At 31.0% G+C, this 24,863-nt stretch overlaps 10 protein-coding genes across 10 annotated transcripts; 4 read left to right on the top strand and 6 right to left on the bottom strand.

Annotated features, from left to right (window-relative positions):
- Window positions 1-276: 276 nt before the first annotated feature.
- On the bottom strand, window positions 277-1,162 carry PPL_06502 (uncharacterized protein; the record flags this gene model as incomplete). Its single annotated transcript, XM_020577356.1, has 2 exons — window positions 277-892; window positions 1,122-1,162. 2 exons carry the CDS (start codon window positions 1,160-1,162, stop codon window positions 277-279), a joined length of 657 nt encoding a protein of 218 aa, XP_020432683.1.
- Window positions 1,163-1,480: 318 nt separating this feature from the next.
- On the top strand, window positions 1,481-3,143 carry PPL_06503 (uncharacterized protein; the record flags this gene model as incomplete). Its single annotated transcript, XM_020577357.1, has 2 exons — window positions 1,481-1,808; window positions 1,882-3,143. 2 exons carry the CDS (start codon window positions 1,481-1,483, stop codon window positions 3,141-3,143), a joined length of 1,590 nt encoding a protein of 529 aa, XP_020432684.1.
- Window positions 3,144-3,622: 479 nt separating this feature from the next.
- On the top strand, window positions 3,623-5,386 carry PPL_06504 (uncharacterized protein; the record flags this gene model as incomplete). The annotated part of the gene is made up of 2 exons (XM_020577358.1): window positions 3,623-3,956; window positions 4,044-5,386. The coding sequence occupies 2 exons, from the start codon at window positions 3,623-3,625 to the stop codon at window positions 5,384-5,386; spliced, it is 1,677 nt and encodes a 558-aa protein (XP_020432685.1).
- Window positions 5,387-5,705: 319 nt separating this feature from the next.
- On the bottom strand, window positions 5,706-8,271 carry PPL_06505 (FNIP repeat-containing protein; the record flags this gene model as incomplete). The annotated part of the gene is made up of 6 exons (XM_020577359.1): window positions 5,706-7,053; window positions 7,083-7,125; window positions 7,174-7,421; window positions 7,534-7,646; window positions 7,689-8,116; window positions 8,160-8,271. 6 exons carry the CDS (start codon window positions 8,269-8,271, stop codon window positions 5,706-5,708), a joined length of 2,292 nt encoding a protein of 763 aa, XP_020432686.1.
- Window positions 8,272-8,705: 434 nt separating this feature from the next.
- Window positions 8,706-9,184, bottom strand: PPL_06506 (uncharacterized protein; the record flags this gene model as incomplete). The annotated part of the gene is made up of 2 exons (XM_020577360.1): window positions 8,706-8,818; window positions 8,899-9,184. The coding sequence occupies 2 exons, from the start codon at window positions 9,182-9,184 to the stop codon at window positions 8,706-8,708; spliced, it is 399 nt and encodes a 132-aa protein (XP_020432687.1).
- A 1,064-nt stretch (window positions 9,185-10,248) lies between these two features.
- Window positions 10,249-14,234, top strand: PPL_06507 (uncharacterized protein; the record flags this gene model as incomplete). Its single annotated transcript, XM_020577361.1, has 10 exons — window positions 10,249-10,258; window positions 10,358-10,486; window positions 10,548-10,765; window positions 10,821-10,926; window positions 10,985-11,242; window positions 11,318-11,437; window positions 11,497-11,632; window positions 11,724-12,209; window positions 12,275-12,491; window positions 13,119-14,234. 10 exons carry the CDS (start codon window positions 10,249-10,251, stop codon window positions 14,232-14,234), a joined length of 2,796 nt encoding a protein of 931 aa, XP_020432688.1.
- A 496-nt stretch (window positions 14,235-14,730) lies between these two features.
- PPL_06508 (ankyrin repeat domain-containing protein) lies at window positions 14,731-19,342 on the bottom strand (the record flags this gene model as incomplete). Its single annotated transcript, XM_020577362.1, has 4 exons — window positions 14,731-16,486; window positions 16,546-16,617; window positions 17,319-17,502; window positions 17,605-19,342. 4 exons carry the CDS (start codon window positions 19,340-19,342, stop codon window positions 14,731-14,733), a joined length of 3,750 nt encoding a protein of 1,249 aa, XP_020432689.1.
- A 103-nt stretch (window positions 19,343-19,445) lies between these two features.
- PPL_06509 (uncharacterized protein) lies at window positions 19,446-21,334 on the top strand (the record flags this gene model as incomplete). The annotated part of the gene is made up of 5 exons (XM_020577363.1): window positions 19,446-19,466; window positions 19,555-19,580; window positions 19,712-19,968; window positions 20,040-20,098; window positions 20,336-21,334. The coding sequence occupies 5 exons, from the start codon at window positions 19,446-19,448 to the stop codon at window positions 21,332-21,334; spliced, it is 1,362 nt and encodes a 453-aa protein (XP_020432690.1).
- A 308-nt stretch (window positions 21,335-21,642) lies between these two features.
- Window positions 21,643-22,826, bottom strand: PPL_06510 (class I SAM-dependent methyltransferase; the record flags this gene model as incomplete). Its single annotated transcript, XM_020577364.1, has 6 exons — window positions 21,643-21,688; window positions 21,709-21,783; window positions 21,864-21,886; window positions 21,999-22,313; window positions 22,401-22,689; window positions 22,762-22,826. The coding sequence occupies 6 exons, from the start codon at window positions 22,824-22,826 to the stop codon at window positions 21,643-21,645; spliced, it is 813 nt and encodes a 270-aa protein (XP_020432691.1).
- Window positions 22,827-23,779: 953 nt separating this feature from the next.
- Window positions 23,780-24,727, bottom strand: PPL_06511 (FNIP repeat-containing protein; the record flags this gene model as incomplete). The annotated part of the gene is made up of 4 exons (XM_020577365.1): window positions 23,780-23,867; window positions 24,089-24,305; window positions 24,388-24,559; window positions 24,611-24,727. 4 exons carry the CDS (start codon window positions 24,725-24,727, stop codon window positions 23,780-23,782), a joined length of 594 nt encoding a protein of 197 aa, XP_020432692.1.
- Between the last annotated feature and the right edge of the window lie 136 nt (window positions 24,728-24,863).

Genomic DNA, 24,863 nt, shown 5'->3' on the forward strand with positions numbered 1-24,863 from the left:
TTAAAACAAACAAAAAACAAACATATTATTATATTAAACACCCAACAACAAACAATAAACAATACATTCACATTATATTATTAATCAATTAACCAAAAATAATAACTTAATTTTTTATTTAAAAAAACTTGAAATATAATTAAAGAACTTTTCTTTTGTACTACTTATTAAACCTAATTCTTGTTGTTGATCTTTAAATAAATTTACATGATACTTTCTTTATTAAGCTTTAATTATTTTAAATTTAAAAGAATTAAGAATAATATAATAATAATATTAATATTCATCATCATCACAAAATGATAGTTCAGATATATCCATATTGAAGATTGAATTTTGATCACAGGTTGTACCATCCAACTCTCGGTGATATGTGAAATCTGAATTACTATATTTAAACTTTTGGTAAAAGTATTGAATGATATCGTAATCACTATGAGAAATAGCTAGTTTGATCTCTTTGGCCGCTTCTTCATTGTAGCATTCACTACGATTCTCAATGAGAAACTTTACTATATCGCTTCGATTAAAAATGATTGCTGAACGGAGAGCGTCAAGAGTACATCCTTCACTCCTATTGAAATGCAGCCATTTCACCATTTGTAGGTTATGTCGAGAAGCGAAATTCATAGCATCAACAGAACATCCTTCACTTCGATTGAAATGTAACCATTTCAATAGCTTTAGATGATTGTAAAGTGCTGCATTGTCCATTGCCAACGATGAGCAAGGTTCACTTCGATTCTCATTAATCCATTCTACAAGTTCCAAGTTACCAGAACAAACAGCATGATCTATTAAACTCTCAGAGGTCTTTAGTTTTGGATAGTTGGAGTGAATCCATTTCAAGACAGATAGATATCCAAGCTTTGCTACTTGTACAAGTGTATTGCTATTGAAATTCAATTCAATTCAGAGACTTCTTTGTTTTTGTACAAATATTATTTGTTCTCTCTCTCTATTTATTTATTTGTTATTTTATCTAAATTATTTAACATTTTAAAAATATATGTTTATGTTTTTTTTTGAACTTTTCTAATTGATCAATTACAAAAACAAAACTGGCTCCCAACCCTTTCGCCTGTGAATCATCTTGTTTTCCAATCTGTTGATATTTTCACAAAAAATCTGTTGTTTCACAATCAAAGTCAAAAAAAATCATTTTTTTTTCTACAAATTCTATTTTTTCCAAATAATTCTTTTAATATTATCAAAAAAAAAAAAAAACAATTTCTTTTAGTTTAATAGAAATTCCATCATCAGTCCAAAAATTGATTCTTATTTCACTGGATAACATTGATGTCAACAACTTTCCAAATACATTGAATCGTTGGTTATTAAAAATTTTGGTGAATATCATAGAATCCAAGATCCCAAATATATTAGCACTTTATGAATCTAAAATTACAAATAATGTTTTTTAAACAAACTTAATTTTTTGTGAAAAAAATAAAATAAACTGATCATTTAAAAAAGTAAAATGATGAACAATAATAATAACGATAATCAAAGAAATAGAATAGTTAATTTATCACATATTTTGTTATCAAAGATTATTAAATATTTAGATGATAATATAGATAGAATAGTGTTTACATTAGTTTGTAAAAGATGGTATAATGACACCCATAATTATCTATCTTTCAATACTGATCATATAGGAATGATATTGAATGATAAACTTAAAAATAATATGTTTTTGAATTCATATAAATCAATATACATCGATTCAATCAATCGAAAGAATGATTATCATCTTTACATTTTCAAGGATAATCATCAAAATGCAGAATATTGCATCAACTATGGTATGTATATTAAGCTGTTATTAATGAAATAAGTTTAAAATAACATTACTTATATGAATCGACTCTATTTTAGAACAACTTCTTCAAAAGAATGAGATACCTCCAAATGTCAAAACGATTTCAATTGGCTCCGATGTTTTAAATTTGGAGGAGATTTATCAATTGATATCTAGGTCCAATGTCACTACAATGGAGCATTGTTCAACACTAAGATATAAATTACCAGAGAATATTAGATCTCTATCGTTTTCATCAGAGTTTAATGAACCGTTGGTACCTGGCTATCTTCCAGCACACTTGAAATGTCTAAAATTTCAGACCTCCATTTCCAAACACACACTTAATGCAGGTGTTCTCCCAAATACAATCGAGATTTTGGTTCTTAATAGATCAGTGCAACATCCACTTGAACCAGGTTTATTACCACCTTCTTTGAAATCTCTTTCTTACCAAAATAATCATCTTCCAAAAGTTGGATCACTACCTCCAAATATTGAAGAATTCAGTTATTATTTCATAAGTGCCATTGGAAGACCATCAATAAGTAAAGGAGTTTTACCTTTGACACTTCGGAAATTGACAGTACCTTCATCATGGCTTCCATCAATCAAATCACTCCCAAATCTTACATCCTTAACATTAACATATAATGACAATAATATAATTGATTTAAGTTATCTGCCATGTTCAATTACAGAGTTGCACATTTCCTATGGTAGATTAATATCAAAGATGCCACCATCAATCAAATATTTGGATTTAAATTCCATTGAATTTGATATTGATTCGGTATTCAAAGATCGATCACAATATCAATTTGATTATCTTTCAGTAACAGAATTCAAATCTGTATCACTCAATGGTCTGAATATAAAGGAACTCTATATTTCATTAAATGGAAATCAATCTCTACCTCTAATTCCGTCATCAGTTCAAAAGTTAACTATTTGTTCAATAGAAACAAATTCGTTTCTTGGTAATCTACTCTTTCCAAACAAACTTGAAGAGTTGGTAATAAAGAATTATGAAGATTTTGATAGAGCATTTAAAATTAATAGTGATATTCTTCCTACATCAATTCAATCGTTGACACTGCCATCACTAAGAGTTCCACAACCTCGAATACCCAACAATCTTATTCTAAAACCATATAAGCATAGTTCATATAAACTATGGTTGCGAAGACTTGACTATCAACATTATCTCTTCTTCAGTGAGGAATTAAGTTTTTTATCAGCGATCATTTGTGAATCACAGATTCCTAAAATATTCTCATTTTATGAATCAATTATTCCAAAATACTTTGAATATCATCGAAGATGGAACAAAGAATAAAATTTGTCTTTTGTTTATTTTATTTATAAAAAAAACAATATATTAAAGAAAATAAGTCGAGACTTTCTATAGTAAAAACTATGGGAATAACTATCGGAATAACTAACTCATATAAACCTAATAAAACACCTGCAGTAAATATTTTTCTTTATCAATATTCTGAATTTGATAAAAACCTTTTATGCTTTAACTTTTAACTTAAAAGTGTGATTTTTACTTCTACTAATTATTTTTCAATGATTTTCACATAATCATCGAAAATTGTGTTTTGGTTTGTCTCACCCCACCCCACTTTATGATACCTGTGCCAAAATATATATATTCAGTTAAAAAAAAACAAAACCACACAACAAATAATTTCTTTTTCATATAAATGATTAAATATTTTCTTTTGTATCAATATTTTTCCCACTCTAATCTTTATATTTTTTAAACATGTTTAGTAATATCCAAAACAAAAAACAATCTTTGTTATTAAAATGATGAGCAATAATAATAATAATAACCATAATCAAAGAAATATATTAGTCAACTTATCACATCTATTATTATCAAAGATTATTAATTATTTAGATGACAATGCAGATCGAATAGTGTTTACATTAGTTTGTAAAAGATGGTTCATTGATAGGCATAGATATCTATCTTTTAATATTAGTCATATTAAAAAGATATTGAATGATGTACTTAAAAATAATATGTTTTTAAATTCATATGAATCAATATACCTCGATTCAATCAATAGAAAGAATAAATATAGAATTGTTGTTTTCAAAACAATTCAAAATTCTCCAATGAGTGTATTTACGATGGGTAATTTTTTTATGAAAAGTTTAAATAATATTAATTTTTAACAAAAACATTAAAATTCTATATTATTTTTTTTTACTCCTATTTTAGAAAAACTCAGACAAATTAAAGAGATTCATCCAAATGTCGATCAAGTTATATCTACTGATATTGAATCTTCTGACCTGGAAGAATTATATAGAATGATATGTAGATCCAATGTCACAGATTTAAGTTGCCAAACACTTAGATATAGATTACCAGATAATCTAACATCTCTATCATTCGCATATGATTTTGATGAACCATTACTACCTGGTAGTCTTCCACCAAATCTTAAAAATCTAGATTTTTCCTTTTCTAAATACAAACAACCAATTCAAAAAGGTTTGCTTCCAAACACATTGGAGAAGTTACATTTGTGTTCGTCACGCAAAACACTAATCGAACCAGGAGTTTTACCATCATCTTTGAAAGTTCTTTCTTACAATGGCAATAATACTCTAAAAGTTGGATCATTACCTCCAAATCTTGAAGAATTCAATTTCTATGGTGATCTAAATGTACCAATCTCGGAAGGAGTACTACCTTTATCACTTCACACATTGTCAGTACCATTTCAATGGCTTCCATTAATCAAATCGCTTTCAAATCTGAAATCATTATCACTGTTAGGTTCTGGCAAAGATGATATCGTTGATTTAAGTTATCTTCCGAGTTCACTAACAGATTTGCAGATTGGAGGAGAATCTATGTTTCTATCTACAATTCCACCATCAATAAAAAGTATCGGTTCTATATATCCACAAAAAACCGATTCATTATTCAAAGATCGATCAGAATATCAACTTGATTATCTATCAATTGTTGGATACAAACAAGGTTCACTCAATGGACTGAAGATCAAGGAATTGGATATTTTCATGGATGTTCTTAATCCTGATATACAAATGGATGAATTAAAGGATCTTCCTGATGGTATTGAAAAACTTTATATAGCTTTTCAAAGTGATATTCCAATTAATTTAAAAGATATTCCATCTTCTGTTCGAACTTTAACACTTAATTCATTGGATAGCTTTGATGTCAACACTTTTCCAAACACATTAGAAGAGTTAGTTATTGATGATGTTGGTGAATATGATGATATAGATGATCAACTATTTGACAGTGATCTTCTTCCATCAACACTTCAATCACTAACATTACCGTCCTTGTTACTTCCACAACCTCGAATACCCAACAATCTTATTATCAAAACAGTGGAATTGAAAAATACATCAGATAAAATAACTTTGCGAAGACTTGACGACCATCATTTTCTTTTCAGCGAAGAATCATGTTTTATGTGTGCGATCGTTCATGAATCTCAGATTCCTAATATATTCTCATTTTATGAATCAAAGATTCCAAAATATATGTTTGGATATCTTCCAAGATGGAATATAAACTAAATGTTCTTTTTTTTTAAAACATAAAAAATAAATTCATATCATTAAAATATTACAATTTTCTTGTCTTTCATTATAGTAATTATTGTTGATGTTACTGTTCTTTATATTCATCAATTCAATCGTTAATTATCACATTTGTTATAAGTTCAAATTTTTTTATTTATTTTGGTTGTTTACATTAGTTTGTAAAATGTCATCATAGATATAGTTATCTATCTTTTAATTCTGATGAGCAATGATGAATATAAATATAAAAGATGTATAGATAGAATAATTGTTTGTTAAAGATAAATATTTATCAATTGTCATTTGATTGATATTATTTTATTTTGATACCCGATGATGTACATCTTTCTACAAATCCATCCAAACTAGGAAGTATCATTGCAACAATATCATTAAAGGATTGACCAAAAAAAATATAATGGTTATCTATTTTTCTTATCTGGTAATTCAGTCTTGGTTCGACATGAAAGTTAAGACAGTCAAATTTGTTTGATGGAATAGACACTTCTGGAAGTGAGAGTGTGCTAAGAGTACTGGGAATAACTGGGAGTTTCGCATTGTTCAAGGAAAGAGATTTGACAACCAATTCTTTCACTGATGATGGTATCTCGTTATTATATCGAGTGACCATAAGATTGAATGGAAAGATCATCTTGGTTACGGACGATGGTATAAAATAATGGTGAGTGATATCCGAAAAGATATATCCAAAACTAAGTGTTTCGACACCAAATGGTATTTCTCTTAGGATATCGGGTTTTTTCTCGACTGTAGCCAGTTTTCTAACACCGGAATGGAATCCTATTACCAGCTCTTTGATTGCCAAACCCTCGAGCGAATCATGCTTGAAAGCATAGACACCAAGAGAATCCAATCGATATTGCGATCGATCTTTGAATATCTCATCGATATTGTATTGTGAATTGATGATACTGAGATCTTTAATGGTGGTAGGCATCGTCGATGTCAATCTAGAGGGTGGTCGGATGATCAACTTGGTGAGTGAGGTCGGTAGTAGACTGAGGTCAATGGGGATCTCGCCAGCACTATACGTATTGGTAAAGGTCAAACTCTTCAAATTTGTCAGTGGTTTCAAATATGGAATCCAGCTGGTTGGTACCTCTAGGAGAGTGTGTAGAGATGTCGGTAATACTTCTTCGGTCATCTCAGAGAAATGTCCGGAATAAACCAATACCTCTAGATTCTGAGGTAATACACCAACTTGGAAACTCTGTTTATACGATGGAACAACAAACTTTAATACTCTGAGAGATGAAGGCAGTACTCCTGGTTCGAATGGTTTATCAAATTGATCACCGAATATCAATTTCTCCAATGTATTTGGAAGTAAACCCGCTGGAATAGGTCGATTGAAGTTTGAACCAAAACAAAGTTTCTTTAATTTCGCTGGTAGACTGCCAGGCAATAAAGTTTCGTTCGGAAAGCTATCTGATAATGACAGCGATGTCAGATTCTCTGGTAATCTATACTTCAATGTATCACATTTCTCTAACTTTGTTACATTGGAATTGGAGAGCACACTAAAGAAATTCTCAAAGACCGAATGATCGAACTGATTATCAAATCCACCAAACAAAACAATAGTCTTTATATTTGGTTGAATCTTATCAATATCTTTGAGATTATCTAAATATATAACACTTTGTTTAATTAATATTTGTCCACATACATATTTATTTCTAACGCTTGAAATATTGATAACACACCCATGTCTATAAAATAATCATTATTATATCTATTATAACCTATTATCAATTTACATTTTTTATTAAGTTTGATTGAATTGATAATTGATGATCTATATGATTTCAAATAGATATGTGATGTATTTTCTTTGTTGATTTCATTGATATCTTTGATATTAAATGTTAAATATTTATCTCTTTCGTCGAACCATCTTTTACAAACTAATGTAAATACTATTCTATCTATGTTATTATCAAGATAAAAAACAATATTTGATAATAACAAATGTGATAAATTAACTAATTTATTTGATTGATTATCACTATACATTTATAAACATGTGGTAGATCACATGATCATTAAAAATAAAAATAAAAAAAAATTGGTGATCATTTTAAAAAATTACTTTAATTTATTTAAGTTGAATTAAAAACTTGTTAATAAGTTGTGATTGATTGATGAATGCTCCAATGAATCGACTGTTTGATTGACCAAAGATTAGGTAGTTTGAATCGTCAAGTTTTCTTAAGAAGATTCGATCTACTGACTGTTTGAAACAGATGTTTGAAAGTTCTCTCGGGATTATTACATCGATTGTTGGAATTGTTAGAGGATTCACCAGTCCTGGTAGACTGCGAAAGGTTTGTCCGATGTCATATTTAATTATTAACTCTTGAAGTGCATTTGGAATAAAGTCGATATGATCATATTGATCATAGCAATCGACTTTAAAAAATTTGACAGACTCTGGTATCTGAATGTATTGAATGGCACTGCAATATCGGAAGCTTAGATATCTAACACCGTTTGGTATATCTCTTAATAGACCTTCATAGCCGTGTTCATCTCTAAATGAAATTTGTAGGTGATCGATCTTTATATTCTCTAGCGAATCCGGTCTGAATCCATTGACTTTCAGAGTTTCGAAATGATATTGTGATCGATCATTTGTGAATATCTCATCGACATCATAGCGCGCATCGCTAATATCGAGATACTTGATTGTTGAGGGCATCGCTGATTTCAAATGAATATCATCATAGATAATCAGCTTCGTTACAGAGGTAGGCAGTACGTTTAAATCTTAAAACGATTCGGGATGACTTGGTGAAGCGTGGATCGCCAACGTTTTTAGATTCCGATAGGTTTGGAACAGCGGTGAATTGATCCATGTAAATGGTACACCTATGAATGTGTGGACGGTGGTTGGCAGTATACCTTTGATGAGTTCCGAGCAGTGTCAGGAGTAGTGGAATACTTCTAACGCCGGAGGTAACGATCCAACCTTGAGATCTTTCTTGTTGTACCTCGAGTTCCTATTCATCTTCAGAACCTTCAAAGACAAAGGCAATACTCCTGGTTCTATTGGTCGACTGAACATATGGTCAAGTGTTAGTTTCTCCAGTCGCTCTGGGAGAACATCTCGCTTGATTGATTGATTAAATCTATAACCAAATCTAAGTTTCTTGAGGTTTGGCGGAAGAAAACCTGGTTCCAGTGGTTCATTAAAGTAAAAATCGAATGCTAGCGATACTAAATTTGCTGGCAGTTGATATCTAAGTGTTTGGCATGCCACTAGTTTGACAACATTGGAATTAGCAATCAATTAATAGATTTTCTCTGTAAGCGACTGACCAACCTCCAAATGTACTGAAAAGTCGGTAGAAAAATCAAGTTGATTTACATTTGAAGCTATTTTATCAATATGTTTTTGTTTATCTAGATTATAATAATAAGTAATATTAGTACATGTACAATAACGATTAGTTTTTATTTTATTATCTTTTTTTTTTACTTACCGTTTAATAATGTACAATTTGTTATTTGATTGATTGAATTGATTAGAATAGATTTATATGAATTCAAATAGATTTCATTTGTAATATCTTCTTTGATAGCTTTGATATATCTCGTACTAAAAGATAGATATTTATGTCTTTCATTATATAATCTTTTACAAACTAGACTTAGACAAACTCTATCTATGTTATCAATCAATCCATTAGTAATCTTTGACAATAACAAATGTGATAGATTTACAAATAAATTTGAATCATTATTTTGATTATGATAGCGACTATCCATAATTTTAAAAATTATATGTTATTTTGTTACATATGGTGGTTTGTTTTAGATTACTGATGTTCAATCATTTTAAATAAGTCTGTTACAAAGTTAAACTAGTTTAAACAGTACTACTATTAATATTATCTTGTCAGCAATTTAATAAAAAAAAATTTTGTTCTTAAAAAAAATACCAAAAAGCAAAAATACACTAATGATAATAAAAAAAAATAGATTATCTCAATCATAAAGAACAAACAACTTTATAGTTACAATAATAGAATTGGTTATTCTTTGAGTCAGATAAAATTGTCTTCCAATGCGTACCATTTATTTAATGAGTTATCATGATCGATTTATATAAATTCAATATTACTTTTCTAGGTTTATTACTATTTAGGACATAACTAAAGGAATCTATATAATAAAATTGTGAAAGATTAACAAAAATGTTAATACATTATTAAAATTTAGAAGATGAAATTAGTAATTTATTTCAGATTTTTACTTTAACAAACGATTAATATTGAATCTTATGTTTAGATCTAACTAGATTTTTCTGATTTTTATAAATTAATTTCTCACATCTAGATGATATTCTTATTTATTACATGAATGAATAAAAACTTGTAAAAACAAATAGTAACTATATGTGGTCTCTCTTTAATAGTTTTTTTGTTTTTAATATAAATTACTTCTAACCCTACAATTTAATTAAAGAATTAAAAAACATGTTGTAAACATAGATTTGGAAGTTATAAATAGACATATCAATGTTGCTTCAATATTAATATATTATTTTCACAAATCTTTTAAACAAACAAAAAACTTTTTTGTCGAATCTCTTAAAAGATATGTATATTTAACAAATTTATTTAAATTAACAAATTAATATATCAACAAATAATTGTTAATTTAAATAAATTAATCATGTTCCCACATTTGTAATCACAAAAAAATGGGGGAATTTTTTTATTTTTAGTGTTATTTTTTTAATGTTGTTCAATATTTATCATTAATAAAAAGAAGTTGAAACTTCTTTAAACCTACTTTAGCATTCTGAAAGAAATAAATATTTTCTTAAAATGATTTTAGGTAAGTAATTATTAATTTATAAAATATTTTTATATTATTAATATATTGTGTGAGAAGATAGTATATTATGTTCATTTTGTAAAACAAAAATATTTCAAGGCACTGAGAGATATCGTTGTTCCGAATGTTCGGAAGTTTCTTTATGTTTAAAATGTCATGCATTGCCTGAATCTAAAAGTGTACATCATGATAGTGCTCCGATGCCTCATCAAAGTACTCTGGAATCAAGTATTAAAAATAATTTTTAAAATATATGTTAATATTATTATTAATTTTCTATTTTAAATAGAGTCTGATGATGAATATTATAGCTCAATCAAAGGTGATAGTTTCTATGATTGTTATATCAAAATTTTTAAATTTTATTCAACCAGAAGATGTATTGGAATGATAACTAAATTTGAAAATTCATTTGAAATTGACAAAGTTCATTGGATCACCTATCAACAACTTTTTGATATATCACAGAAATTGGGATCTGCAATGAAACAACAAAATATTGAACTTGTATTTATTTATTAATATTGTTATTTTAATTATTTATTAATACATTTTTCAAAAGGGATCAAAAGTTATTGTATCTTTACATAATATTCCAGATTGGTATTATTTTGAATTTGCACTTTTATTCTATGGATATACAATGATTCCAGTTAGCTCTATTATGAGTAAGGATAGATTTTAAAAAACTATAAAATCAGTTAACATCTAATACAAATACTATAGGTGAAATACAAATAAAGTTAGTACGAGAAATTTGTAAACCCTCTACTATAGTGGTTTCAAAAGTTACATTTCCCAAATTTGTTGACTCAATAGAATATGATTATGTGAAAGCAATTATACATGTTGGTGATGATTATGATCAAAATCTTAGAAATCTATTATCACCATCAATCAAATTCTTTGTTTTTTCAGAATTGATAAATTCAATTGTTGAAATTTCTCCACATTCTCCAATCATAGAAGGAACTTTATCAATAGGTAATGATTTCTCTTTTACTTAAACTATATAAAACCTTTTAATTAACTTTGATATATATATTAAAATTATAATAGTTTTTTCAAGTGGTTCAACAGGTCCTTCAAAAGGAGTGGAATTGACAACTTCAATAGTCCACGGAGAAAAGTTAACTCCGTTTCCAAAATTACCAATTCAAATGGGATTCTTGTCTATATGTAAGTTATTATATAAATATAAATTTCTTCTGGATTATTTTAATATGATATTTCTATAGCAAATGCCCAAAGATATTATGATCTTAAAATATTTGCCAGTGGTGGAAGAATAGGAATAGTGTCATCAGGGGAAATGGAGGACTTCTTTAGAGAAATTGTTATTTTTAGACCAAATTTCTTTTGGTGTAATCCTGGGTAAGTCTATTTAAATTTACTTTTGGAAATTAAATTAATTCTCCCTTTTTTCAAGATTTTGGAATTATTGCAATCATGAATATAATAAAAGATTTTTAGAAATCAAAAAAGAAAAATCTTTTTGTTCAGATCAAGAAATTGAATCAAAGGCTCTTAGCTCAACAAAGAATAAGTTAGGAGATAGAATACAATTTGTAGTCACTTCTGGATCGATTGTCTCCAATGACACTTTCGATTTCATGAAGAAATGTTGGGGTGAGGAAAATACTTTTGATTTATATGCATGTGTAGAGACTGCAGAAGTATCTCTTAATGGAAAGTTATTTCCCCATATTTCTTTTAAAATAATTCCAATTCAAGGATACTCCAATGAATCTTTGAATCCAATAGGGGAATTATGGATTCAATCTCCTAGAACAATCAAAGAATATTACCGCAATCGAGAAGAAACTCTCAAAGCATTTAAAGATGGATGGTACAATACTGGTGATATTGTGGAAGAATATGAACCAAGAACAATAAGAATTGTTTCTAGATCAAAAAACTTTTTTAAAACCTCAATTGGAAAATATGTGTTGTAAGTTAAAATTTTTAATGAATCACAATAATTAAAAAGATATTTACAACATTTAATCTTTTCAGTCCAGAAATATTGGAAAATTACTTCTTAAAATCTAGTTTGATTAAAAACATATTCTTCTATGGTGATTCTTTCCACCTCCACCTGGTTGCCATCGTTATCCCATCTACAGATTCATTGAAAAAATATATGGGAAAAATGCTAGATAACATTGATGATAATGCAGAATTGAAAAATGAAATATTTAATGAGATTAAACAGATTTCAAAAGTTTCAAAGGTATTTATTTTTAATAGATAATCTTTAAAAAAATATTTAAATTAAAATTGAAATAATTAGATTCTTGACAGGTATATTCCTCGTGCAATCAAATTAGATAACACTATATGGTCATCCCAAAATACTCTATTGACTAGTACTGGAAAATATAACAGAGTATCTCTTTTAACATATTACAAATCATCTATTGATGATTTATATAAACAATTTGATTCTAATAGTGATTTTTCCCTCTTCTAACTTTGCATCACCAAAAAAATAAAATTAATTTTAATAAATAAATTACTTATTGATTCTGAATTTATTTGAAATTAAATAAAAGGTAATCTCAAGTAACCAAACTTTATTGATTATAGAAGAACAAATATTTACTTTATTAGTACTGACCCAAAAATTGAAAAAAATCATACTTATTTTATAAAAAAATTATTATTTTAATGGAAGTGAAAAACGAAGTTCTTTTTAAAAAGTTCAAGTATTGAAAAATAATAATCTTTTTTAAGGTATTATTATTTTTATGGCTTCAGTTGGGATTGATTTAGGAACATCTTATAGCTGTGTAGGTATTTTCAACAAATAAAAAGAAGATATCTATAATTATTGTTTACTCATTTTTTGTTCTTAAAGATAGGTGTTTGTAAAAGTGATAAAGTAGAGATTATCTCAAATGAAACAGGTTTCACAAAGACACCGTGTATTGTTGCATTTTCAGACGAGAGATTTGTAGGTGAATTTGCCAAACAACAGATAGTTAATTTGAATCCATTGAACATTATCTACGATTGTAAGCGTTTGATTGGTCGTAGTTTCACAGATCCATTGGTGCAATATGACATGAGAAGCTATCCGTTCAGAGTAGTCAGTAGAGAGAACAACAAACCATTCATAGAAGTGAACTATCGTGATGATATCAAATCATTTAAACCCGAAGAGATCACCGCAATACTTATAAAAGAGTTAAAAGACCACACAGAATCCATATTACAACAACCAGTGAAGAACGCAGTCATTACAGTACCGGTCTATTTCGATGATGAACATTGTCAGGCTACCAAGGATGCAGCTGCCATTGCCAACATTAGAACCGTCAGCTTTATTGAAGAACCTATTGCTGCTGCCATTGCATATGGTCTCCACAAGCGTTCAGGTAAGAATCATGTGTTTGTTTTCGACTTGGGAGGACAGACTTGCAATGCTACAGTGCTCAGAGTTGAAGATGGCGAATTTGAAATACTGTCCACAACCTACGACCAACTTTTAGGTGGTAACAACTTCAACAGTTGTTTACAACAGTACTTGGAATCCGAATTCCAAAGACAAAACCAGATTACTGTGAATCACAACCATCGTTCATTACACCTTTTGAAAAATGCATGTGAAAAGGCAAAGAAATCATTGTCGACTCTCGCCGTTGCACATGTTGAAATCGATTCATTCTTGGAGGGAATAGATCTTACCTGTACAGTATCACGTTTGCGATTCGACGAATTGACAGTGGAGCTAGTAGATCAGTGTATGGATCTTGTTGACAAGGCAATTTTAGAGACGAATATAGATAAGGATACCATCGATGAGATTATTTTATCAGGTGGTTCGACAAACATTGTAAATATTCAGACAAAGATCCAAAACTATTTCTCTGGTAAGACATTAAACAACTCTATTGACCCAGACCAAGTTTTAGCTCATGGTGCTGCCATTAAAGCTGCTGACCTCTATAACAATAACAAACAGCCTGAATAGATTTAATAAAATTTTGTACTTTTATTTAAACATAAACAATTTGATTAGATAATGTTATTACATTCCACCTACCCAACCATTCGATGAATTCTTTGCATCCCATTCTTCTAAACTCTTCGTCGTCTGTATAGACATATTTAGAATCAACTGAATTAATGAATGTTCTGACTGGATCGGCTGTGAACAAGGTAGTCAAGAATGACCAAAAAACTTAATCGGCGCTAGCACAATGAGTGCATCACCAAAGATCAGTGACAACGGACCAGCCCATGCAGTTGTTGCGAAAATCAAACAAAGTCCATAACCTATTGCAGCAACGACTTCGAGTGCCCAAGCCAGCGTCATAAAGCCCTTGGTGATTAACCCTTCACATCATATGATCAAATATTCACAAAAAATCATTTTTTATTATTTATTGATTCGTGGAAGACTGTTTAAACTAAAAGTCATCAAAAATTTTGGCATATATCGGTATATTTATTTAAATCAATGATGATTAATTATTTAAATCTTGATATTTTACCAAAGATAATAATGAGATTGAATAACTTAGAGAGTTGGAAGACCAGTATGGGAATGGCTGGAAGTTGAAACCATGGAATTCAGTTGGTGTTGGAGCTCCTGCCCAAATCTCTGGAATAAGTTGAGCGTATTCTTCGGAACTGACCACACCTGACATTCCAGATACAATATTTTCGATAGATGCTGGGTAGAGGAAATGTGGATCACAATTTGTACCGTTGAAAAAGACACAATAGTTGGTTGGATAGAAAAATGCTAGAGTTTCATTCGATTTTACTGAACCAGAAAAGAATGCATTATATGTTTGGTCTGGGTTCTCGAGGATATTATCATTGATAAATTGGACTGCTGCGTTGACTGCTGATTTCACTTGACTTGGTGTGTTGGAACGCCACACTCTAATGGAGGTTGGATTCGAGTTTGGAACGGTCCAAGTATCGATAAGAGCATTGACCGCGAGTGCAGTCGAAAAGAATCGGTCTTCACCAAGACTTTCTGGTTTTCCAAAAATATTGGTAGAGTTTTCACCTAAAAAGTCATCCCAATACTGTTGGTTGATCATCTTTGAAAGAAGTCTCGATGTTCCTGTTCCCTGCATGAGTGTGGTGAGTGTGTTTAGAATATAGGGCAATGGGTAGGGGAGTGGTGACTGTGTTTGCAACTCCTCGAGATTGTACATCAATCTTGAAACGAACCATGAGAAATCATAGATGCTTGGATAGTAGAGTAGAGCCAGATCTGGTCTATCATAAACCAATCCACTTTCAATGCCATAAACGATTAGCTTGGTGACGGAAATGCAGAGGTTTTGGAGATCTTTGCTTTGAGCAAGATATTGTTTTGCCTCTGGTTGTGTTTGAATTCCTGAAATGATACCGTAAAGTGAATTGGTGGCAACACTTAAGTCAACGTTATTGACATTGAATGGCATCTGAAGGATTGGATAGGTTTCAATCTGTTGCGTGACAGAGTTGAACCATGTACCTGGAAGAATGCACTCTCCATCGGTGTTGTTCCACTGCTCGAGGAAACCATGAATAGCATAGTAGGTACGTTGGTCAATGGTATTTTGGTCAACGGAATTTGAGAATGGTCGATATGCATACTTTAGATAAACATCAAAGAGTGCGGAAATATTTACATTCTTTTGATTCCATGTTGACCACTCGCTAGGATATTTGTCAGAGAGTTGGTATAACAAGTTACCCAAAGCAAGATTGCAACCAGAGTCGTCGGCATCCGATGGGATATGAAATACTTGCTTGTATCCATCGACCATTTGAGCGAGACCACTCATATCTGCAATAATCTCTGGATCGTTGAAGATCTTTGCGAAATAATCGACAACCCTTTGAAATCCACCGAAATGGTTCATCAGATCATCTAGATTGGTTGGATTCTGAGAGTAGACATCGAAAGTACTATTGTAGGTCTGTGGCCAGAAAGTAAAGACAGGAGTATCCTCGGGGAAATTGCCATCCTTGAAAGATAGTATTGCACTGATAGCATTGGCAACTACATTCTCTGATATTTTTATGCCACCATATCTCTCACTCTCCAATAGTGTATACAATACAAAGTTTGTAACAAACATGTTGGAGTCTGGAATTGCGCCATGTCTTCGCTCCTCTGTTTTCAAATCATTGCCAAAAAAATTATAATGTACCTGACTCGGAAATTCACCTTTTTTTTCAGCAAATTGAATAAACTGAATATATTCCTGATCTTTTCTATTTTGAGATAATTTGTTAGTTATTGAAAAAGATAAAAAAAACTGATTTAAATTTACTTTATTTGATAATTTTCAACAATTTCTTGTAACTTTAATATTGTATTACTAATTGATAAAGATTGAGTGATACTAATATTATAAACAAATAGTGATATTAATAATATAAATAAATATTTCATTTTTAAAAAGAATAATTAAAAATGCATGAAAAAAAAAAATAAAACAACACAACACCCATCAGTAAGATGATCATGTGAAAAAATATCTTTAAAACAAAAAATCTTAAAAAATGAAAAAATCAAATTTGTGTGTTTTTATTTTCTTCCCTTTTTTGGACTTTAAAAATTTTTGATTTGCAGAATATTTTGTGGTTAAAATATTATTTAATATATTTATTTAATTTCTTAAATTACCCCAGAAGAGAATAGTTATAAGTTTAGATCACAACAGATAATTTAATCAAAGTGAAAGAAATATTAAATAAGATAATGTCTTACTTCTTGTCATTTGATCTAGTTTGTTTTTTAAAATTTATTGATTAATAATTTCTGAAATTATTATCGAATTGTTTAAACTTTGGACAATCATCATCAAGAAAAGTCTCCAAGTAATTCAAACGTTTGAATTTCTCAATGGCTATGCTAGGTTGCTTTTTGTAGAGTGAGAACAGTTTCATTTTTTTTAGGTTTTGAGATTTGATTTGCTTTTGGATGTTGGAAAGAACAGCTGGATCCTCTAGCAGCCAAATGAATAGGTCAAAGCAATAGATGTATGCATTGTATAGAGTCTCGTCGTCCCATAGCTCAGGTGCCAATTTCAAATAGATATACTTGGCTGTTTCGATCTGTTTGTTGGTAATGGCTGCATCCAGCATGGCAACGGTCAACACCACTGGCTGCGCCGACTTGGTAGCGCGATCTACCATGTATTTAAGAATTTCCAAATGACCATTGGATGCTGCAATTGCAAACGCTTGAAGTGAATGACCAATCAAGCAACTCTCAGTCAAATACACTACGATGTCAAAGTAGCCACGCGACACAGCGATATCGACCGCCATTTTTGAACCTATACACTTCATGTGCTCGTGCAAAAATTGGATGAAATCTAATTTACCATAGAGAGCCGCGGTATCTATTTCTCCCACATTGAAAGCTAGAGGTCGATCTCCTTGAACCATTTTGAATATATCCAACAGACCGTTAGACACTAGGAAAAAGAAATCGTTTTGAGTGAGCGTGTATGATTGGCATTCCGGGAAGTTGTGCAATAGGAACTGTATTGGTTCCGATTTCTTTCTTTTAATGTGTTCGTTGAAATTAGATTCTGGATATGGGATACTCCTGTCTTGTAGGTTTTCAAATACCCATTGAGCTGTTTCCATGTCGTTCTGGCGGAGTGCAGTGTCGATGAATTTGAATGGATACAGCCCACGACCTTCCGTTCTATTGAGATAAAGGAATTTCAAAACAGGCAAATAATCTGTATCGTTAAAAGTTTTCGGAGAGCATCCTTCGGTTCTGTTTTCATGGAGAAATTGGACCACGTTCAAATGTCCGGTTCTGGCAGCAACATCCATGGCTTGTTGATCGAATTCTGTCGTCCGGACATTCTCATGTAACCACCTAACAATTCCCAGTCTGCCATGACAAGCGGCATTAAACATTGCTTTTGAACTACATCCTTCGGTGCGATTCTCATGAAGGTATATAATGATATCAAGATAACCCAGTAGCGAGGCTGAATCGATGGCATCAGTAGTACAACCTTCACTTCTATGTTGATGTAGGAATTGGACGGTCTTTAGTTTTCCCAATTGAGCGCTTAAATCCATAACTTTTTTTGTAAATTGATAGTTTGTATTGAAATGTAACCATTTTATGATTGATTTTGATCGTGGCAAAGCCAATTTATCATCAGATATCGACTTTCTGTGATATAAATATTGTATTGGCTCCAATTCATCTTTTCGGAATGCATCTGCAAGCAGAGTATTACAATAATAGGTCACCAAAACCTCAGGAATGGTAGCATCCAACCATTTCAATATTTCGATTCGTTTTGACTCTGCAAATAGATAATCGGTAATTCCATTGATTTTGAATGCATTACCATCTCCTCCAGTACTGTTGATCTTCTCATAGAGATACTGAACAATCTCCAGTGAATTTGCTTTGATTGCACTGAAAAATCTATCGATTGTTAATTTGAAATCTTTGTGGGTATCGAAACATATCTCCACTACCGATTTCAGCAACTCTAGATCCTTGACAAAGTAGATAAGATTGTCGAGTGCAACCGAAAGCTCCGAAGGATAGAGCCGGCGAGCCATATATTTGACAATGTCGAAATGCCGTTTGTTGATAGCTATGTTGAAAACCGAGAGATCTTCAGTGGCGGTCTTTGGTTGCGGGAACACTCCACTGTAAAAGTAATCGAGTATCTCGAGGTGTCCGTATTTCGCGCATTGCAGTCGCATTCCAACGATGTAGTTCTTCACGGACACTGCTGTCACAGCGGACCTGGTTGTCATATCGGTGTGCCAGTTGTCAAGTTGATAGATAAACTTGATCTGTTCGAATCGATTGTGACGGATCAGCTCAAGAACCAACGCACGGATATCTGTCAGTGGTGGATTTCCTCCTCCTACCCTTTGGAAATAGTCGGCAATGAATCGATTGTCCACGAGTGTATCGTAGAATTGTGCGAGAACGTACGGTCGATCCAACAACTCGGACCAACTCCAACTAAACTGTTTACCCTCTATAGTCTTATGTATCCATCTAATATCACCAAGTATCTTTTCTCTTAATAATTTATTTTTAAATAATATAACATATAAATTTTTATTCATTCTTTTCTTTTTTATGCTTTATTATCATTTGATCAAAACTTTTTATTCTAAAAATGAATTTTCAAATTCCATAAAAAAAATTCATGCATCTCACTTATGATTAATGGAAAGACTTAAGATAAATGTGACACTATTTTGAACACAACAAAGATGAAATTCAAATAAGTCAACTTTGACAAATATTGATATGTTTTGACTTTATTTCTAATTAGTCTAAAAAAAACAAAAATTGTCCTTTGTGTGTTATTGCTTTTTTAATTTTTTTTTTGATCTACTGACATATATAGATGAACAATAATAATAATAATAATAATAACGATAATCAAAGAAATAGAATAGTTAATTTATCTCATCTTTTATTTATCAAAGATTTATTAATTATATAGATGATAATATAGATAGAATAGTGTTTACATTAGTTTGTAAAAGATGGTTCAATGAAAGAGGTAGATATCTATCTTTTAATACGAATCATATTCATAATATATTAAATAATGAACTTAAAAAGAATATGTTTTTAAATTCATATAAATCAATATATATTGACTCACTAAATAGAAAGAATAACTACCATCTTACTGTTGACGAAAGTGAAACATTTTTATTTGAATATTTTATGACACCAGGTAACACATCTTTTATCTTCAATAAAATAGATATAGTACAACACTAACATTCTGACTATACACTATTTTAGATCAACTTTTTGAAAAGAATGAGATTCCTTCAAATGTCAGCACAATTACATTACGAAATGTATTTGATTTGGAACGAATGTATCGAATGATATCTCGGTCTAATGTCACCAAGCTAAATGGGTGTAAAACATTAAGATATAAACTACCAGAGAATCTTACATATCTATCATTCCTGTATCAGTTTAATGAACCGCTGGTACCTGGTTATCTTCCACCATGCTTGAAAGAGCTACACCTTGAACGTTCTCAATTCAACCAGCCAATCAAATCAGGAGTTCTTCCAAACACACTGAAGGTATTGATCTTTGATACATTATTCCGGCAACCACTCGAACCAGGTCTATTACCATCGTCATTGAAATCTCTAAAATTCAAATGTTATCACACTCTAAAAGTTGGATCATTACCTCCAAAACTCGAAGAATTGTATATCTCCATTGATAGAAGCCTGACAATAGAGGATGGAGCGTTACCTTTGACAATTAGCAAATTGGCAGCACCAATATGGCTACTTCCAACAATCAAATCATTGGCAAATCTTAAATCTCTATCACTACTCTATAGTGGCCAAGACGAGACAATAGATTTAAGTTATCTTCCACGGTCAGTCACAGAACTGAATATTGATAATGGAACATTGATATCAACGATACCATCATCAATCAAACACCTAACACTGTGTAATGTTGAATATGGTAATATCGATGAGATATTCAAAGATCGATCGCAATATCAACTAGATTATCTAAGTATACACGTACACACACATGAATCACTAGAGGGATTGAACATCAAGGAGTTGGTTGTTGAGCTTCACTCTATAGAATACAAAAATGAAGATTATTATGAATATAGTGCGATACCGGATGGCGTTGAAACACTTCGAATTGGAAATGGGATCTCGATATTCACCAATGACGTTCCAACATCAGTTCAAACTTTACAACTTTTTTCCTTGGACTGCATTTTTGCTGAACGAAATGAAACTCTCCCAACTTCACTGAAAGAAATGGTCATTGAAAATGATGAAGATATCGAACAACAATTTATAGGTGATATGGTACCATCATCTGTTCGTTCAATGACATTACCATCATTTAGACTTCCATTCTCTCATATTCCCGATAATCTTATATTTTACAGACCGATAGAAGAGATCGATGAAAAAATATGCTTAAGAAGAATTGACGATCAACATTATCTCTTCTTCACTGAAGAACCAAATTATTTTTCTGCAATTGTACACAGATCACGAATGAAAAGAATAGAAGCATATTATAAATCAAAGTTTTAAGATTATCAACAAAAAAACTCAAAATAAATCAAAATAAAATTATTACTTTGATGTTATAGAAGAAACACTATAGATACCTTTTCTTTACAAAATTAACATTCAGCAGAGTCACCTAAGAATCAATTTGAAGAATTTTAATTTCATGAAACTAAAAGATTTTATAGGTATATTTGAGGAGATTCATGTTTTTTAAAGGAATGATTAAAAATAAAAAAAGAATTCGACTATCTATTGTTTCATCCACACAAACATGAATCACTAGAGGGATTGAAAATCAAGGAGTTGTTGAGATGCACTCAAGAGATTAATTAAGAGACAACATTAATAAAACGATGTGGATGGATTGGATTGTCTCTACTAATGAAAAAACTTACGAATAAGAAATATCTACATAAATGATATTGGTAATATCGGCTACCACTCTACATAATGTCTTTGGAGGTATCGATCTAGATTCACTTTAACAGTATCTCTTCTTCAGCGAAGAACCATACTATTTATCTGCAATTATTCATAGATCCCGAATTACAAGAATACTATTCTATTATGGCTCTATTTATTAATTATTTATGAATAAACATTGTATAGTATTAAAGATTATCAACACTATATTAGTCACCTGTATCTATATATCTATCTTTTATTGTTATAGTTTTTTAAATACACAAGTGGTTTGAGATTGACCTTGAGAACCACCGAATTTGAAAACAGGATATTGAACGTTGTGTGAGAATGTATAGTTGGAGTGCAATGTAGTGTCGGTATTGCTTGTGAAATATTGTTGAAGTTCTGCGTTGGTGTAGTTGCAGCTGGTAATAATAAAGTAACCACCACTCTTAAGAATCTTTGATACTGTTGTTTTATAATCAAACTTTGCTTGATCTCTCTCTTCGCTCAAAGCCATCGCATCGAAAGTACCTTTATCAACAACAACATCATAGCTATTTTCTTTTATAATTGAATTTCTAATATCATCAACCTGTATATTACATTTTGTTTTTTAAATATAGATAGTTTGTTAGGTTATCATTATAATTGATTGTTATTTAAAGTATGAAAACCTTACGAAATAATTTATATCTATAGATTCTGATTCTGCGATCTGTTTTGATAGATCGATAGCTTTGGCAGAGTAGTCGGAACCGTGTAGATTTGTGAAACCGAGTTGAGAGAGTTCGACGAGAGTATATCCGTTACCACAACCTATATCTAAAATAGCTGCATCTTTACTGATGTCTTTAATGTTTGCAATATCTTTACACATTTTCTTTAGACATGTCTCACCAAACCATATTTCACCTACATCACCTGTATCATTGAAGCAATTGATTTCTCTATCATAGCATTCATCCCAACTAACATTTAAAAACAAATTGATTAGCAAAATGAAATGAAACTAAAAATATATGTCTAAATAATAAACTTACTGTTCTTTAGTTCCAAGTTTACTACTTTCAACTTCAACTAATTGTTCACTATTACTACTACTCATTGTATAACTATATCTATAAATATATATCTTTAATTAAAGATAGAAAAAGAAATCAAATCTTGTCGTCTGACGACACCCACTATCAATCAGTGCGATCTAAGTTTTTTTTGTAAAAGACAAAAAATAATAAATTTGTTTTTTTTTTTTTAATATTAGTATTATTAATAAATAAAAAATAAAATTATCTATTTTATTCTTGTTCTTCAAATAGATGGTTAATCTTTTTATAGTGTTTGATGGGAATGATTCCACCGACAAGAGTCTTCTTTTGGGTGTTGATTAGAAGCAGATGATTGTCATCGATCTTTCGCATTTTAAAGGTGACTTCCTCCTCGATGTCGTGGATGTGTATGGTTGTTATGGTTGGTGGCAACGACTCCATATCGTTGTGTCTGAAGAATCCACCGGCTACCGTTATCTTTTTGACGGAGGCTGGCAGTACGCCGGCTGCCAACGGATACTGATAACACTGGAATCTGATGTGCTCGATGCAATTGGGTATCGAGCCTGGTCTGAATGGTTTCGAATATTTGTAACTCAATATGAGCTCTTTGACCGAGTGGGGAAAGACATCGACCGACAATTCTTGATTGAAAAGCGAGCCGAGATTCAGGCTTTCTACACCGTCCGGTATGCTTCCTGGCACCAATACATCGTTAAAGTAGGTTGGCAACGTCAGTTTCTTTATTCTCTGCGGCAGAGTGTGTGGTTTCATTTCGTGGTTGTTGTGTAGACCTAGCTGAAGCACCTGGAACTGTGCCGACACAGGGAAGAGGCACGGCTCCAACATGTTGAAACTTCCGTTGCCCAGATTCAAGAATTGCACGGATGACGGTATCATTCCCGACCTTAGCTTGTAGTCTTTGTATCCAAAATCCAAATTGGTGATCGTGAGTGGCAGTGAGCGACACATCTCCAAACTAACTTTGTGTTTACTCCACGACAACAAGAGATTACGGATGTTTGGCAGAGACTTTAGGTGAGGCAGCCACAGCGATGACATATTGTGAATGGTGTGGAGTGATGTTGGAAGTATATTTTCTTTGATATCAAAGTGGTAGGAATAGCGATGGAATAACAGCTCTTCGAGATTGGCAGGCAATGAACCTTCCTCTAGTAGCTGTCCAAAAAATCGACCGAATCGCAGGTACTTTAGAGAGGATGGAAGAACGCCCGGTTTAATAGGCTGATCGTATGCATCACTCAGAGATAATCGCTCCAATGACTGAGGTAGACTACCAATTTCCAATCTATGGTTATACAAATCATTGAATTCACTGAACAAAACGATCTCCTTGATGTTATCTGGCAAGCAACCCGGAGCAAAAGGTTGATTGTAATCCGCTCCAAATTTCAAGCTCGTAACATTTGACTCTGCCAACTTTGATTTCAAAGCATCTACACTTCTATTATATTTCTCAGAGAATACTACTTTAGTTATATTTTTAGGTATTATATATTTTGATTGTATAACTTCATCTGTTATTATGATTAAAAAAAAGATATAATATTAATTAATAAAATAATAATAAACTTTATTATAAATAAACTAATTTCATACCATAAGTTGATATATAATCATATTCTAAATTGATATTTATTTCATTTTTATTACCAATGAAAAGTGTACAGTTTTCTTTTAATTGTTTAGAGTTTTCCAATTGATTGGCGTAGGACCTCAAATGAAAATTTTTGAAATCCCCAATCAATTGTGATTGTAACAAACCGTAGCTCTGATTAAACAATAAATACTTATTTCTATCTTGAAACCATCGTTTACACACCAAACTAAAACAAATACGATCCAATGTATCCTCTAGATTATTTATGATTTGAAATAACAATAAATGTGGTAGATTCACAATTTGATGTGAATGGTTACTGTTATTTGTAATCAACATTATATATTATAATGTTTTAAAAAGTTATTAACTAACTAATCTAACTAATATAAAAATATATATTTATATATATATTAAATAGCTATCTATCTGTCTTCTATATATCTAGCAGTGATTAACATATGTTCATTGATTT

This window comes from Heterostelium album, assembly GCF_000004825.1.
Source record: "Heterostelium album PN500 unplaced genomic scaffold PPL_contig16, whole genome shotgun sequence".
NCBI lineage: Eukaryota > Evosea > Eumycetozoa > Acytosteliales > Acytosteliaceae > Heterostelium > Heterostelium album.